The sequence below is a fragment of the Micromys minutus genome (assembly GCF_963924665.1).
Source record: "Micromys minutus genome assembly, chromosome: 1".
Taxonomy (NCBI): Eukaryota; Metazoa; Chordata; class Mammalia; order Rodentia; family Muridae; genus Micromys; species Micromys minutus.
Genome location: NC_137969.1, coordinates 95804086 through 95818301, shown reverse-complemented (window position 1 = coordinate 95818301; position 14216 = coordinate 95804086). Strand labels below are relative to the sequence as shown.

The following is a 14216-nucleotide window of genomic DNA, read 5'->3' as shown; positions in this document are numbered from 1 at the left end:
ACAACGAAACAAGAAGAGACAAACTGCCCTTATCACTCAGGATTTATCCCACGGGCTTTCACTCAGATCTTTGCACTTGATTGTGGTTGAAGATATTCAGAGTTGGAGAGATGGCTCAGTGGTTAGGAGCACTTGTTGCTCCTGCAGGATCAGAGGTTTGGCTCCCAGCACCCACATGGTAGCTAGTCACTGTATGTAATTCCAGTTCTACGGGTCTGTTCTTAGCCTGCTAAGAATAGATTCTACAATATTCCATTGACACCATAGAGCACCCCCCACCCCAATGTCCTCCATTCTCCCACATCTAAGCTGGGTATCACTGTTTGTTTAGTAAACGTTTCTTTCTGGTGAGAAGAATCAGAGTATAAGGACGATGATGGTACAGACCAATGGCAACCAGATGTGTTCTGGGACCCATCAGCTCAGGGAACTGAGCTCGGTGCCTGCTGTCTTCAATGATCACATGAGTGAGCTGTTTAAGGTCTTCAGGCCCAGAGCCTGTCTGAGCTCTCAGAGAACATTCCATCTGCTGAGGGAGCTTCCAGAAGCACAAGCCTTGGGAGGAGAGGGAAGAGAAGGAGGGTTTGGGTTGCTGAGCAGAGCATGTCTGTTTATTTGTCATGCTACAATGCAGGGGGCAGATATCCTCAAGAATGAACTCCCTAGACATTTCTGGAAACAAAGCACTGTGCTGGTGTGTGGAATGTGGTCATCTCAGAATCTGGAGGTCTACATGGGTTTCCCATGTTTGGTAGGACCTGGAGTGAGTTTGGATTGACACCTGTGAGTACAACAGAAAGTGGCTTAACCACAGGGGAGGGACAGCTTCCTCAGTCAGAATTTATTCTTGGGGAGAAAACAGCTTCCAAAATCCTTCTCTCAAACTGTCCTAAGTGATGCTGGCTTAATGTACTTCGGAGCCTCAGATATTCATTCTTTTTAGTCTCATATGTGAATTTACTCATTCTAAAGCAAGATCTATCTGCATACTTACCAAGGATTCGATTCAAGCCAGACCTGTTGTTCATAGAGGCTCCCTCTGACATCACAGCACCAGAAACTACATCCATTATCCAACTTTTCATCCTAAAGTTTAAATAGGAGCTGAGATCACCTGACAATGGGCCCCTGAAACATTAGAATACTAAGATACATTGTATCATGTTATAATTTGAATGCCAATGTAACCATTCTGACAAAGCTGCAGTGGAGGTGAAATAAGAAACTGCAGCAGTTGAAGGGAAGACAGAGACCTCTGTCATAGGAAGAAGCACCTTCCGCCTTGACAGGACAATATGGGAGTCACTTAGAAGAACTAAACAGTATAACTCAGCTGCAGAGAAGAAGCAGGGAAAGCGTGGAGAACTCACAGTTGGGTAGAGGGAAGTGGGAAGGGCCTTATGCTAAGAGACAAAGCCAAATGTAAGAGGGTTGACCACAGCCATGAAGAGGATTCTCAAAACAAACAATAATCCAAAGGGTGGCCCAGGTCAGTGAGATCAAGGACAGGGAAGAGTATGGAAGGTTCCAGTTGTTCTAATCCAGGCTTCTTGGATAATTTGTTGCCATGAGCACATATGCACACATTACATTAACTGTTCTCTTTCTCATGTATGTATGCACGCATGTACATGTATGTATATGCATATGATGTATATGTGTATGCATATGCATGTGTGTATATATATATAATATGTGTGTATATACATGATATATATGGATCCACATATATAATATACATAGTATACATACACATTTAATATGTATATACTATACATATTATAGAATCATAATATATACATGCTTATGTATATATTATATTATAATATTATGGTATTATATAATATTATATGAATCTTTTAAAATTCAGAAGTCCCATTTAGCAAACAAGACAACAATAGATTATGTTGAGGAAGATCAAGTAGCAAATATTTGTCTGGTTTGGCCTACGCAAATGGAAACTTCATGTGTTTTGACCTAAATCGTTTTCAGCTTTTGGCTTCAGAGAAGATATGCCTGCACATGAAGGTCCAGGGTCTGATCTGGCCAGTGACATCCCGGCATTTGGAAAATGTCACAATTTGTTAAATCCAACAATGCTCCCCTTTCTACAAACATGTCGGTCCAGCACAACTAGCAATGGAAACCCTGAGCGTTGCAGGGCTAATTGTTAATCATACACTGACAGGCTTTATTCAAACTCTTGCTCATTCCTAACCCTGTATATCTTATGACTGCCAGGCTATTGTCTTTTATAGCTGGTATTTGCTTACTAGTCATCTTCCAATTAAACTGCATTCATTGAGGGAAAGAAGTATCGTCCAAGTCCATGAGAGGCAGGAGGTATTTGCCTGAACTTTGAAGCCAAAACTACCATCATTGCTCAGTTTTCAAATGTGGCTCCAGCCATGTGATTTGACAGCCCCCCTCCATCCCATTGTCATGTTAATGGAGAATGGAGTTTCCCCCCAGGTCACTCAGAAGATTTGAATATAGTAATGTGGAAAAAACTGTTTAACACAGTGTCTAGCACACAGTTTATGCATAACAAATGTAAATCAAGCCTCTTCCTCTCCTGCCCCTTTAATCTCTCATAGCACCCACCAGTGTCCTGTGTACACAGATGCTTTAATGGTGGATGGGTAGAGCCAGGGGAGAATGCTGGATCACAAGTGAAGCAACCTGGAAGTGATGTCCAACACTTTCCAGAATATTACATCTTAAAACATGTCATCACATGCAAGCACATTAAAGAGCTGTCCTCGGCTCTGCTGCTACACATTAACCACACAGAGAGCTGTGGCTGTACTGAGCTGGACAACTGAGACGCATCCTAATAGCTTGTCAGTGACCCTTCAAGTTTCAGGAATTGGCCATGTATCACTGGGTATAAACACCATTTATCTGCTGTCTTGTGAAGCCTGGGAAATGCCTGGAGTCTCTCAGTTTCTGCTTGTTCCCCTTTCTGTTGTGTTAAGAACTCTTATCATGAGGGTTCCAACCTGCTGGTTCAAAGTCAACTCTGGTGACCTACTAAGTCTTTCCTGAGTGTCCAGTTACCCAGTTTTCTGCTGTCTCTTCTCCACTCACCATGCTGTGACAATACCCTGTTAAGTATGTACTTCTTGCCTGACTCTCCCCCCCTTATAGCAGTATGTGCATGGGAAAAAGGGGCTCAGACACGGACACCACAACACACTGTTCGTTGCTTTGCTCTTGGCTGGTCCCGTGGCAGAGTTGAAACATTCTCCACACATCTTCTTGTAGGTACTTTGGCAAAGGACCGCTCTTTTATTAAAGTCACTCAGAAAGATTTAGGGGGCTATTGATCCTGCCCACAAGGAAGACAAGGGGTAGAGAGGGAGCCAGAGACAAAACAGACACCAGACTAGAACCACAAATGTAGGCTGATATGCACAGCCTGGGAGGAGGCCGTGAGCAGGGTGTCGAAGGAAGTTTGGAAGCCTTGGGAGTAGGAAAAACTTCAGAGTTCAAGGGTATAGAGTCAGAGGGGTGTTTGGAGAAGACTGTCTGGCCTACCTGCCAGGATCCCTGTGCAATCATTCTGCATAATGATTTTTCAAAATACAAACATTGCCGGGGCTGACTGACAAGTATTGTCCCAGCAGGGAGAGCTGTCAGGGCAAATCTCTCCAATTCCACCACATGCCAGTGTATGGAACAGACATCATTTTGGCTGTTGGGTGATGTCAAAGCGAAGGATGTACCGTCTGTGTATTTTGAAGGGTGGCGTTCCCTTCAGTCTAACAGCTTGAAAGATTTCTAGGGTTCTCCCCCACCCTTGCCTAATTCTGCCAAGAAGCCATATTTAACTTCAAATAACTCCACCACCTCACCTGCTGCGGCTCTACTTCAGCATGCTGGAATCGGGTCCTGGATTAAAAGTTGCTTTGTTGCTGCTAGTGGATGTTGCACAAACCATCCAGGTAGATGCCAGATGCCCTTCCAGGAACCACTGCAAGAGTGTCCTTCTCCGTTACTGCACTGGGTACAAGGCTTGACTCTAGGAACTCAGGGGCCCTGTGCTTAACGAGCTTTTGGGAGTTCTGCTCAGTCCTCGGTGGCCTGTTGTGATATTGGGCCTTGAGGCAAAATCCTTAAGATGGTCAGTTCAGGTGGTTTTCTGGAAATCACTGCTGTTTTTAGCACACACCCACTTCATCCCATACTCACTGCACCTGCCCTCAGAATCTCCTGTTACTCCCACAACCCTTCACCTCCCTTCTGTCCTACCATCCATCCTCTTTTTGTGCCCGCCTAATTTTTACCCTCCATCACACCTCTTAATTGGTGCACACACACCAAATCTTAAATCCCTTCTGGCTCCCACCCCCTGGCGTTACCATGCCATCCCTAGATTGATCTGTCTGCCTCCAATCCTTTCCTCTGCTGCCCCAAAAGCCTCCACAGAGTGTTCTGTCAGTATCTTCTTCGAGACTCCACTCATGGTTGTCTGCCTGCTTCTATGCCCAGCATCATCCAAAGCCCTGTCTCCCGCCTCTGATGAATACTCTTGGGTCTCCTCTGTCTTTGACTGTCCCTCCTCACATTCTTTGAGGATTAATGCTTGGTGACATCTTCTGCTCCTTCTGGGACCAGTAGAGAACAGATGAAGGCTGCTGACTGTGCTGAACTCCATGTTCATAAAAACAAAGGACCTAGGGAGGAAAGAAGGGTGATCGAGTCCAACCTCAGCTCTTCTCCAGCCTCATGCGAGTGAGATTTGCAGAGTTCCCTAGATGGCTCCCTGCCTCAGCTTTACCACAGCCAGAATAACATTGCTCCTTCCCTGTGTAGAAATGTCTGTCTTAGCTCTGTAGAATTGGAGATGATAAATGGATAGGTGAGTGACATGGTGGATAGATGGATAGATAAGTAGGTGGGTAGACTGTGTGTGTGTGTGTGTGTGTGTGTGTGTGTGTGTGTGTGTGTGTGTGTGGATAGATAATAGAGACAGTTAGAGATAGATAGATAGATAGATAGATAGATAGATAGATAGATAGATAAGATGGAAGATAGATGGATGAATGGATGGATAAATGGATGGATGGAGAGTATATAGATGATAGATAGATAGATAGATAGATAGATAGATAGATAGACAGACAGACAAGATAGACGGATAGATACATAATATATACATATGTTACCAATGGATTGATCGATGGATAGATTATCATAAACCATAGTTTTGATTATAGAATCCATATCCTTGAGAAATCCCAAGATGCCATTTAACCCCAAATCAATCATTTAAAAATGAAGAAATAGAATCTCAGCACAGTGAAGTCATTTATCCTCAGCTTCCTACACCTTAGTGTGAGAATCCGCATGGTAGCCACCCGAGGCATTCATGCCCCGCTCTGCCCCGAGCTGTATCACCTGCTGCTATTGGGAGGAGACTATGACTAATCATGATGTGTTAAACACACCCGACTTGCCTCTTCCTCCTCATCCTTCCTCTTCCTTCCCTCACTTCCATGCTGGTTCCCACCATTATTTCCTTTCTCGGTAACCTGCCCGTCTCTACAGTCCACACTTTTCTTCACACATATAGGACGTTTGATACTCTAGTGTGAATTAGACCCAGCAGCAGGTTTATGGGAACGATATGCATTTGTTAACTTCATACCCAAAGTGTCTTTGTGTGTACCTGTCGGCTCACACTCATAGATTATGCTATTGAGACCACATGGGTTCCCTGCACAAAGCTTAGGCCAAGGGTGGCTTTTGTGTTCTGTATTTATTTCATTTAGAAATGTTTATTTTAATGAAACATATATGGGTGTTTTGCCTGCCTGTATGTAGGTGTATCACATGCAGGCCTGAGGAGTGGTTGTGAGCTGCCATGTGAGGGATGAGTATTAAACTTGGTCCTCTGGAAGGGCAGTAAGTGCTCCTAACCACTGAGCCTCTCTCTAGTCTCCTGTGACCACCTTTGTCACTGATCTCTGCCATGAGGACTCTTTTTAGGGAAATCACTACTTGCCATGAGGCCAGAGGCAGGGGCATCAATCACTGGGCAAAGTTCCCTTGTGAAACCACCTTGTCTTAGTCCTTTGAAAATTAACTCTACTGAGAATTTTACTTCCCAATGGGAGTTGTATTTTTTGAGCAGGTAGGGAATTAAGTTGATGGCACCATGGTCATCCACACCTTTAGCCTGTGAGGTCCTTACGAGCAAGGACAGCATACTCGTCCCCTTTCTTGGTGCTAGGAAAACACCCTAGTAGTAGGCATTTAATAATAGTTTGTAGAGTTAAATTGATGAGAAGAGGACTGAGAGTCCATGAGTTGGCAAAGCAAAACCTGTGCTCTTCCCTTCCATTTGTTTCTCATGAGAAGACTGAAGACAGACAGTGTCGTAGTGAAGAATGAAAGCATTCCTACTCCTAACTGTAGACTGTTGGATGAGTTCTTTAGCTTGTCAGGACGCTTTCTTTATCTTGAATATGAAAATGCAGGTAAGAGTGCCTTAGCCAACTGTCAGGAAGAGTGATGACTCTCCTAAGTCTCCACACATCCTCCAGCCCAAAATAGCAGTCAGCATGTGGTGGGCACCTCTTCCCTCTCCAGTGTTAACCGTGCTTGGAAACACACAAGCAAGTGGATTCTCTATGCGCACATGGGAGTCGATTAACTGTGACGTCATCTGTAAGATAGATGTGGCTTTTGACCTCACCCTGTGGGTTGTGAAAACTAATTGATGGCAGCGCACATTGGGGCTTTGAGTTTGGCTGGGGACTCCTCGAGGGTGGCTCGGTGTTGGTGCACATCCCATGTCATCAACAAAATAATCTGTGAATATTCAGTCTTCCTGTCCAGGCACTTTGTATCTGTGAGCTTAGAGATGTTTATTTTATATTTAGTACCAATTCCTATCAGAATAAAAATGTATTTGAAAATCTAAAACATCATTTACATGCTTTACTTAACGTACTTTCAACAGCTAAGCTCATTCTCCTGACACCATATACTGCTCCACATTGAGATAGCCCCTTTGTACATGTACACTGAGATAGCCCCCAACCATTGTCAATCATATGACTGTGTATTCTGTTTTTCACTTTCATGTTTTATGGTTTGGGGCAGTTTCTTAATATAATAAGATTGTCCATTATGGGATGTTCAGACCCTTAGGAATCAGCGTGGAAGTCTGAGGTATGTCTAGTAGAGCGGGTCGTCACAGTGAAATGTCTATATTGCTTCTACATCAGCAAGGGGTGGTCTTGACAGTGGCAAAACTGCCTTCTGCTACAAAGTCGAGCCTGCAGATTCCACTGCTGGGCGGCTCAGCACCTAGGACCCAGGGGCTAGGAGGGTTAGAATGTCCCAAGTGCAACCCCCACTCCTGTATGGCATCTTTCTCCTGAGACCTAGAAATACTTGAGAGAAAGAGAGACACACACAGAGAGAGAGACAGACAGACAGAGACAGAGAGACAGAGACACAGAGAGAGACAGAGACAAACAGAGAGAAATTCAGGTTACTTAGTTCTTCACATAAGTAGAGCACTCAGTGGTGTTCATTTTAAGACCCACGTGCTGGGCAGTCTGTGTCCATGGGGCCAAGGTTTCTAAGAAATATCATTATCCTGGAAATGGGAAAGATCCATTTCCTGCATGAGACCTTAAGTGGACAGAGCGACAGTTACTTATGTCTTTATTAGTTTTAGATTCAGTAATAATGGATATGGACATGGACTGATACTTTATGGCCTTTGTGTGTGCATAATATTTTTACTTCTGGGGAGAATCTACAGCAAGAATTGAATTGTAGTGTTTTGAGGCCGGGACAACCACTCTATGTCCCAACGCATTTTATTCTCATTGATGATATGAAGACTGCAGTGTAACACTGAAAATCGGCTTCTACTGCCCGTGAGGCAAAGGATCAAGGACACCACATTTCCAGTCTGGAAAATTCCATCAATGATATCTCCTTGGGGACCAGGGAGTGGGGGCATAGGAACTGGGATACATTTCAAAGATACTTTTCTTTCCATGAAACTTTGCAGAGTCAACTATTGACTTGAGTTTTCCTTCAAACAGAGAAAGCGATTTATGGAGGAGCTGGGAATCTTAGTTATTTTTATTTTTACATTGATTTATGTATTTACTTATTTGTGTATGTGTGTGTGCATGTGTGTGGGTGTGTTTCTGTGTGTCTGTATGTAGGTCAAAGGACAACATTAAGGAGCTAGTTTTTTCCTTCCATCACGTGGGTCCAGGCATCAAATTTAGCTTGTCAGGCTTGTCTTTAGTCTCTGGGGACATCTCCTTGATCCCTAATTTAATTTTTAATGTTGACTTTGCAGTGATTTTTTTTTTACCCAAGTTTCCAACATGAAGAGCTGAGGGTAGCTGATTTCAGAGGAAGGAAGTAGGTGAGACTGTCTCCTGCTTACAGGATAGACACTCACTCATCCCAGAGTGCTAGAGCTGGCCCAGTCTGGGAAATTTGAAGGGAAACGAAGCTGTTGGTTATCGTGCCCCTTAAGAGAGTGAATTGGAAGGGAAATAAAACCCCGGGGAAGCACTTTCCACCACAAGAGACTCTCTGCCCCAGGAACATTCAACCTAGAGTCTTACCAACAACCAAACCAAGTCTCTCCTCTACGCCCGTGGACTACCAAAAAGGGGTGGGGTGGGGCAGACAGCGCCCTGGTGTATCATGGAGCTTAGGCAAGTTCCTGGATCTCTCCGTTGCCTGAACTCTGAAAAGACCACGTGAGGCAGGGGTTTCATTGGGTGATCGGAAATTCCAAGATGTCAGCAGGAACAGGGAAGAGAGGTTACAGGTTGGCCGATCCCTAAAAGAAGGTTAGAATCACTGTGGGTGTTCCTGGAGAACCTTAAAGCTGGCATGAGGGTATCAACCTGCTGGGAGAAGCCAGGGCAGGGCGTGGTCTTTACCGTAGAAGGCTCTGAAGCCAGAGCGTCCGTGGGGGTTTGTGGGATTGCAGACACCATCCAAGAATTGCACAGGAATTTAAGGGATTGGTTGAAAGAAAGGCACTGCTGGGTTGACAGGCTTTATGGGCGGAATGCCCTGTCTTGTCCAAGAGAAGCAGAAAGAGGAGCAAATTAGGATAACCCCAGATGTTTTCTATGGAAGAAAATTGTAAGAATTTCTTACTAGCTCAATAGAGTGGGAACTTCAGATCAAAGGAGTTTTTGTTGTTGTTGTTTTTTGTTTCTTTCCCCCCCATTCCTGGATTTTCGTTCATTGATTTTTTTTTTTTTCAGAGAACTGGGCTGCACCATTGCTTCCTTACTTAGTAGGTTTGCTTCAATTAACTAGGTGGCCTCAAACTTGCAAAACAAGATCTTCCAGTAGCAATTATATCAGTTTCGTATGCAGAATATCCTGAGACCCCCATCAGAAATAGATTCTCCACACCCTTCCTGTGACCTGAAGTCTAAAAGAGACATTTACTGTATCTAGAGGTAATATATTGGCAAAGGATATTTTCAGATACCCCAAATCATCACAAAGTCAACAAATGCCAGCAGCCCATTTCCTATCTTCTGTTCTTGGCTTCAACATGGGAAACTATTCTCAATTGTAGTTTAGAAGACCTGGAAATTAGTAGTGGCTTTAACTACCCTTCTGCTGGCTTTCCCTCCTATTTGGAAAAAACATTAAGGTGTTAATCAAATGTAAAAAAAAAAGTTAAATGCTTTTTGGCATCTTACTGGTGTGCAAGGTGAATCAAGTGGGGAGCTAATTTCCAGTAAGTAAGTGGCAGCCAAGGGGTTAAGTCTCAGATTTAAGGGGTTGGTGGGATCCCTTTGGCTTTCCAGAACACTCTCCTCATGAGTGCAGTCTCTGCCTCTGATACCCAGCGTGCTACTAGCCCACAGGATGTTAATATGTGTTCTCATATCCATGAACGGTATTGCTCAGAGGCTCACAGAGCTCAGAAGCACATGAATTATCAGGGAGGACAATTCCCAGCAAATCGGAAATTTTGGTCACCACTCAGATTTCATGAAAAGCTGCATCTACAAAGGAGCCTGTGTAAGGGATCCTGATAAGTCCACCACTGCTAAGGATGCTGCAGTTCCTCCTCAGAACCATGAGAAGCAGCAGAAGGTGGGGGGTGGGGGGAAATGGCCCATCACACCATGAAGCAAATCTTATGGGCTCTGTGGAGTGACAGGTGTCTTTGTTTTATAGTTGTTCAGCACATCAAGAGACACAATATCGTTCTGAAGAGGGAGCTCGGAGAAGGAGCCTTCGGGAAAGTTTTCCTGGCAGAGTGCTACAACCTCTGTCCAGAGCAGGATAAGATCCTGGTGGCCGTGAAGGTAAGAGAACATTCCAGAAAATCTCTTTGTTCATGGTGCACTAAATGCAGGGGGTTTGATTTTGTTGTATTTTAGAAACCAGCCCAGGAGTACATTATGTTTTCCAAGAGACACGGACGTTTAGATTCCTTTGCTAAAATGGGTGGTCAGAAGGGCATTGGGGGCACATTCAACTGTGCCTCAGAAGTGCTTCAGATAGAAGGCATGGTGAGGGCCTTCCAATTTGCAGGCCACAATTAGCTCCAGGCCACTTTTCAAAGTTATACTTAGAAAATTCTAGATCCAGGTCAATGGAATCAAGGAGAGTTCAGTTAGCTGAGCTACAGTGACAGCCTCTCTCTTCAGACTCTGGATGCTGTGACTCTACTGCATGGGACTTTTGCATTTTCTAGATCCTAGAAGGAATGATTATTGACTCCATGGCAATGATCTTTTCTATAGATCATCCATATGTGTCCTTTCCAACTGTCTGAAGTCACAGGATGCTTTTCTTTTTAACATCACAGACCTGGTTTCACCAAGAGTTGGGTGGCATCTACTAGAGATTTCACCATCATAATATAGGGTTTCTACAAAATAAAACTGAAATCCTCCGTCACAGTTATACCCCTACAAACTGAAAAAAAGAGTCCTGTTTTCCTATGAGATAAGCAATATCAATGAAAAATGATGCTTTCTCACTGAGATTTGTAGATCTTAATAAACAATACCACAGTGGACCTGGGCAGATCTTTGAAACATGCATTATACATTTTTGTCTTGGAAATTCGCCAAGATATTTTTTGGTATGTGGCTACCAAACACTTTTAGAAGGTCATGCAATTAAAATACGTGTCACATGAATGTGAGTGTGGCTGATATAGTAAAATTTAACCCCTTAGGTTAATAAAAGATGGCTGACTTGTTGTTGTTGTCCATTTATGTTTCTGCCGAACAGGGACTGAATAAATATGCATGAATCATATTTATTTAGTCATTGTAACCTAGGCAACATTTTATTCCCTTAAGAAATCAGGTTACTATTCCACTATACTACCAGGTTTTATGGATAGACAGCTAAGAGAATAAAATTACTCTTAAAGTCACCCATTTGAAAATACCAGAGAGTTTTGATGAAGTTATTCCAGCTAGAAACACTGTACAATTTCTTTCCTTGGGATCTGAAAGATTGTAATAAGCCCTATAAGCCCTATCCAGCGTGGTGTGAGGCTTATAAACCCCTGGCAAACCCTTAAGAGCTACAGGTTTGGATGGATAAAGAACCAATGGCTTAGGAACTAACAGTCTGACAAATGCACATCCTCTCTCCAGAAAAGGAAAATGGAGGGGGCTCTAGAAAGAAGGGGCTAGGAGAGCCATTCTAAAGAGCCATGAGGCTGGGCCAGAAGCTGCCACAGGGAGGACCAGTGGTGGCTGGAGGTGATGGGTTCCATTCTTCTTCCCGCCTCCTTCCTTCCTTCTCTTGACAAAGATCCCCCTATTATTTTAGCACGCCATATTCAGGACATTTGGCAGTGTCTTATCTCTAGTCTCTGCTTCTTTTTTTTTCTTTTTTCTTTTGTCTTTAATCTTCTTTACCTTCGAAGACAAATGAGATCAAGGGTGTCATTATTTCTGCAGTTTTATAGATGAACAGGTGCCCAGGCTGGAAGACTCAAGGGTGTCTACCCCTAGCCGAGCCATCTTTATAAGCCAGAAAAAATGAAGACCTGTGTCCATGTTGGGCCCATGTTTTGCACTTTATGTGAAGGCCACTCAGGAAGCCTAGTCAGGACTTTAGACTGAGTTCACTTTACAGTGGGGTATGCTAGCTGATCAGAGGATTCTAGATGAAGGCGTGGGAATAACTGAGAGCCAGGCATGTGGGCATCATCCAAGAAAGTACTCAGTAACTATGACCTCTCATCCCCGTGGTGACTTTCCTGCACTTCAGCAGTTAATTCCCTTAACAAAAAGGTACCATGTGATCAAATTTGGGACACTGAAATGTGTACATTCAGATCCCTTAAGCAAGCACAAAACCAAAGTGTCCCAGTCAACCAAGGACTAGGAATGAACAGATGGTAACAATGCTTCCGTAGGTCCTTGTTGTGGTAAAAATAAAAGGGTGGATAACCTTTATCCCGTGCTAGTGATGGCAACCATAGGGCCACATGGCACTGCGGGGCATCTGGATCTTGGCGGCTCCACACCGCCTGTAAGTTCTCATAGACACCAGCCTCTTGACCCAGGTGCAGTCCACTCCACCTGCCCTGGCTGCTTCTGTCCCGGGTGGTCCACGACCGCCCCAGCATGTTGTTTTCTGCTTTCACACGCTGTCCTCCACAACCCAGTAAAGTCCAACTCAACAATCAATAGCTTACCAAACAGGTTTATATGTCAACTTCTCAACCCACAATCCCTCTTACAACCGGTAGACAAACATATAAACTGTCCACCTAGATAAGATGAATTGACTCATAGAAACCCTTAGAAATAATCACAAGTCTTATCCAGATAGAGATGCACGAAGAGAAACATCCATGTCTGCTTTCACACTGCCTCCTCTTGAATTTCCTGCTTCCTCCTCCTCTTTCTCTTTCCCAAAACTTGTTCCCACCCACTCTTTACTGTCTGATCATGTATTGCCTTGACATCAGCCTACAGGTCCTTACCCACCCCTGCCCAACCTTGACTTGGCCTTAGAAGACAACATACCATCCTGCATTTCTGCTCACAGGACACTCTGCTTTGTGCCCGTATCTCATTAACATTGCCCATTAAACCCCCCTCTTAAGTGCCTTGAGTCACCTCACACACATTCTTTCACACTACCTTCAGGCTTTACCAAGCATGTGCCTGCAAACTAATGATCTTCGGTAAACGTTTGCTCACTAAACAGTGCTGTGGGTGGGGGGTGGCAGAGTAAAAGGTACCTGACCCCTTTATCAAATCCTGACCTCTCTTTGCCAGTCTTCTTGGAGTTGAGATGAGATTGTCATCTCAGAGAAGGACAAAGGAGCTGCAGATTAAAAAGCCATTCTTGCTTCATGACCACAGACCCAAGGAGTTTCACAGCAGTGCCCTTCAGTAGGAATGTTTGTTAAAGCCGAAGCTCGCCCTATTAAAACTCAAGCTTCTGTTGGGGGACCATGTCAGCTCTCTAGAATGCAGAGCTTGTATCTTCATGAGCTCTGGGGTGAATTGGGTCAGCATAATTTGCAGACCCTGCACAGAGCCTCTCAGCAACCTAGGTGTACTTGTGTCTAGGGCTTTGTTCCAACTAAAAACGTATTCAGAACTAAATTATCTTGGAGGAAAATGTCTACCATTCCTCTCTGACCTTAACAAAAGGATTTATGTTGTGTGTTTCTTTCTTTCTTTCTTTCTTTCTTTCTTTCTTTCTTTCTTCCTTTCTTCCTTTCTTTCTTTCTTTCTTTCTTCCTTTCTTTCTTTCTTTTTTTAAAGCAATGTCAAACTGAACACATCTTCCAGGACTGTGCAGCCTCTCACATCTCTGGAGTGGCTTGGGTTGCTTCATTGGATGCACCCAGGGATGCTTGACAGCCTTTCTGCTGTTGCCTAGCAACCCCTGCAGCATTGACTATGCATGCTAAGGATCTACAGCCATTGTGCTTTCTCTCTCTCTCTGGAAAAAGCTGAGTTTGGTTTGCAATCCGAAGTTCTCTGTGCAGATTGACAGATGTCAGACTCACGTGAATTCTGGTGTTGATGCTCCTGAATATTTGAGGAGCTTGAAGGGACCCAGTGTTCCAGGCCATGTGCATGCCTTCAAGGGCACACACGTTAATGATGCTTCCCTCTCCTGCTAGAGCATCTGCTTGTTTGGATTCAGCTGGATTGCTCTTTTCTTCATTATTTGGATGACCTTTGTTTCTCAGT

At 44.0% G+C, this 14216-nt stretch overlaps 1 protein-coding gene across 3 annotated transcripts in view; it reads left to right on the top strand.

Annotated features, from left to right (window-relative positions):
- NTRK2 (neurotrophic receptor tyrosine kinase 2) overlaps nt 1-14216 on the top strand; it is a gene marked incomplete at its 3' end in the record, with an annotated part of 298722 nt that overhangs the window by 212730 nt on the left and 71776 nt on the right. For all 3 annotated transcript variants that reach the window (XM_080922546.1, XM_080922545.1, XM_080922544.1), the window contains one exon: nt 10204-10334. In XM_080922546.1, coding sequence (XP_080778672.1) covers nt 10204-10334 — 131 coding nt within the window. The remainder of the gene's footprint in view (nt 1-10203; nt 10335-14216) is intronic.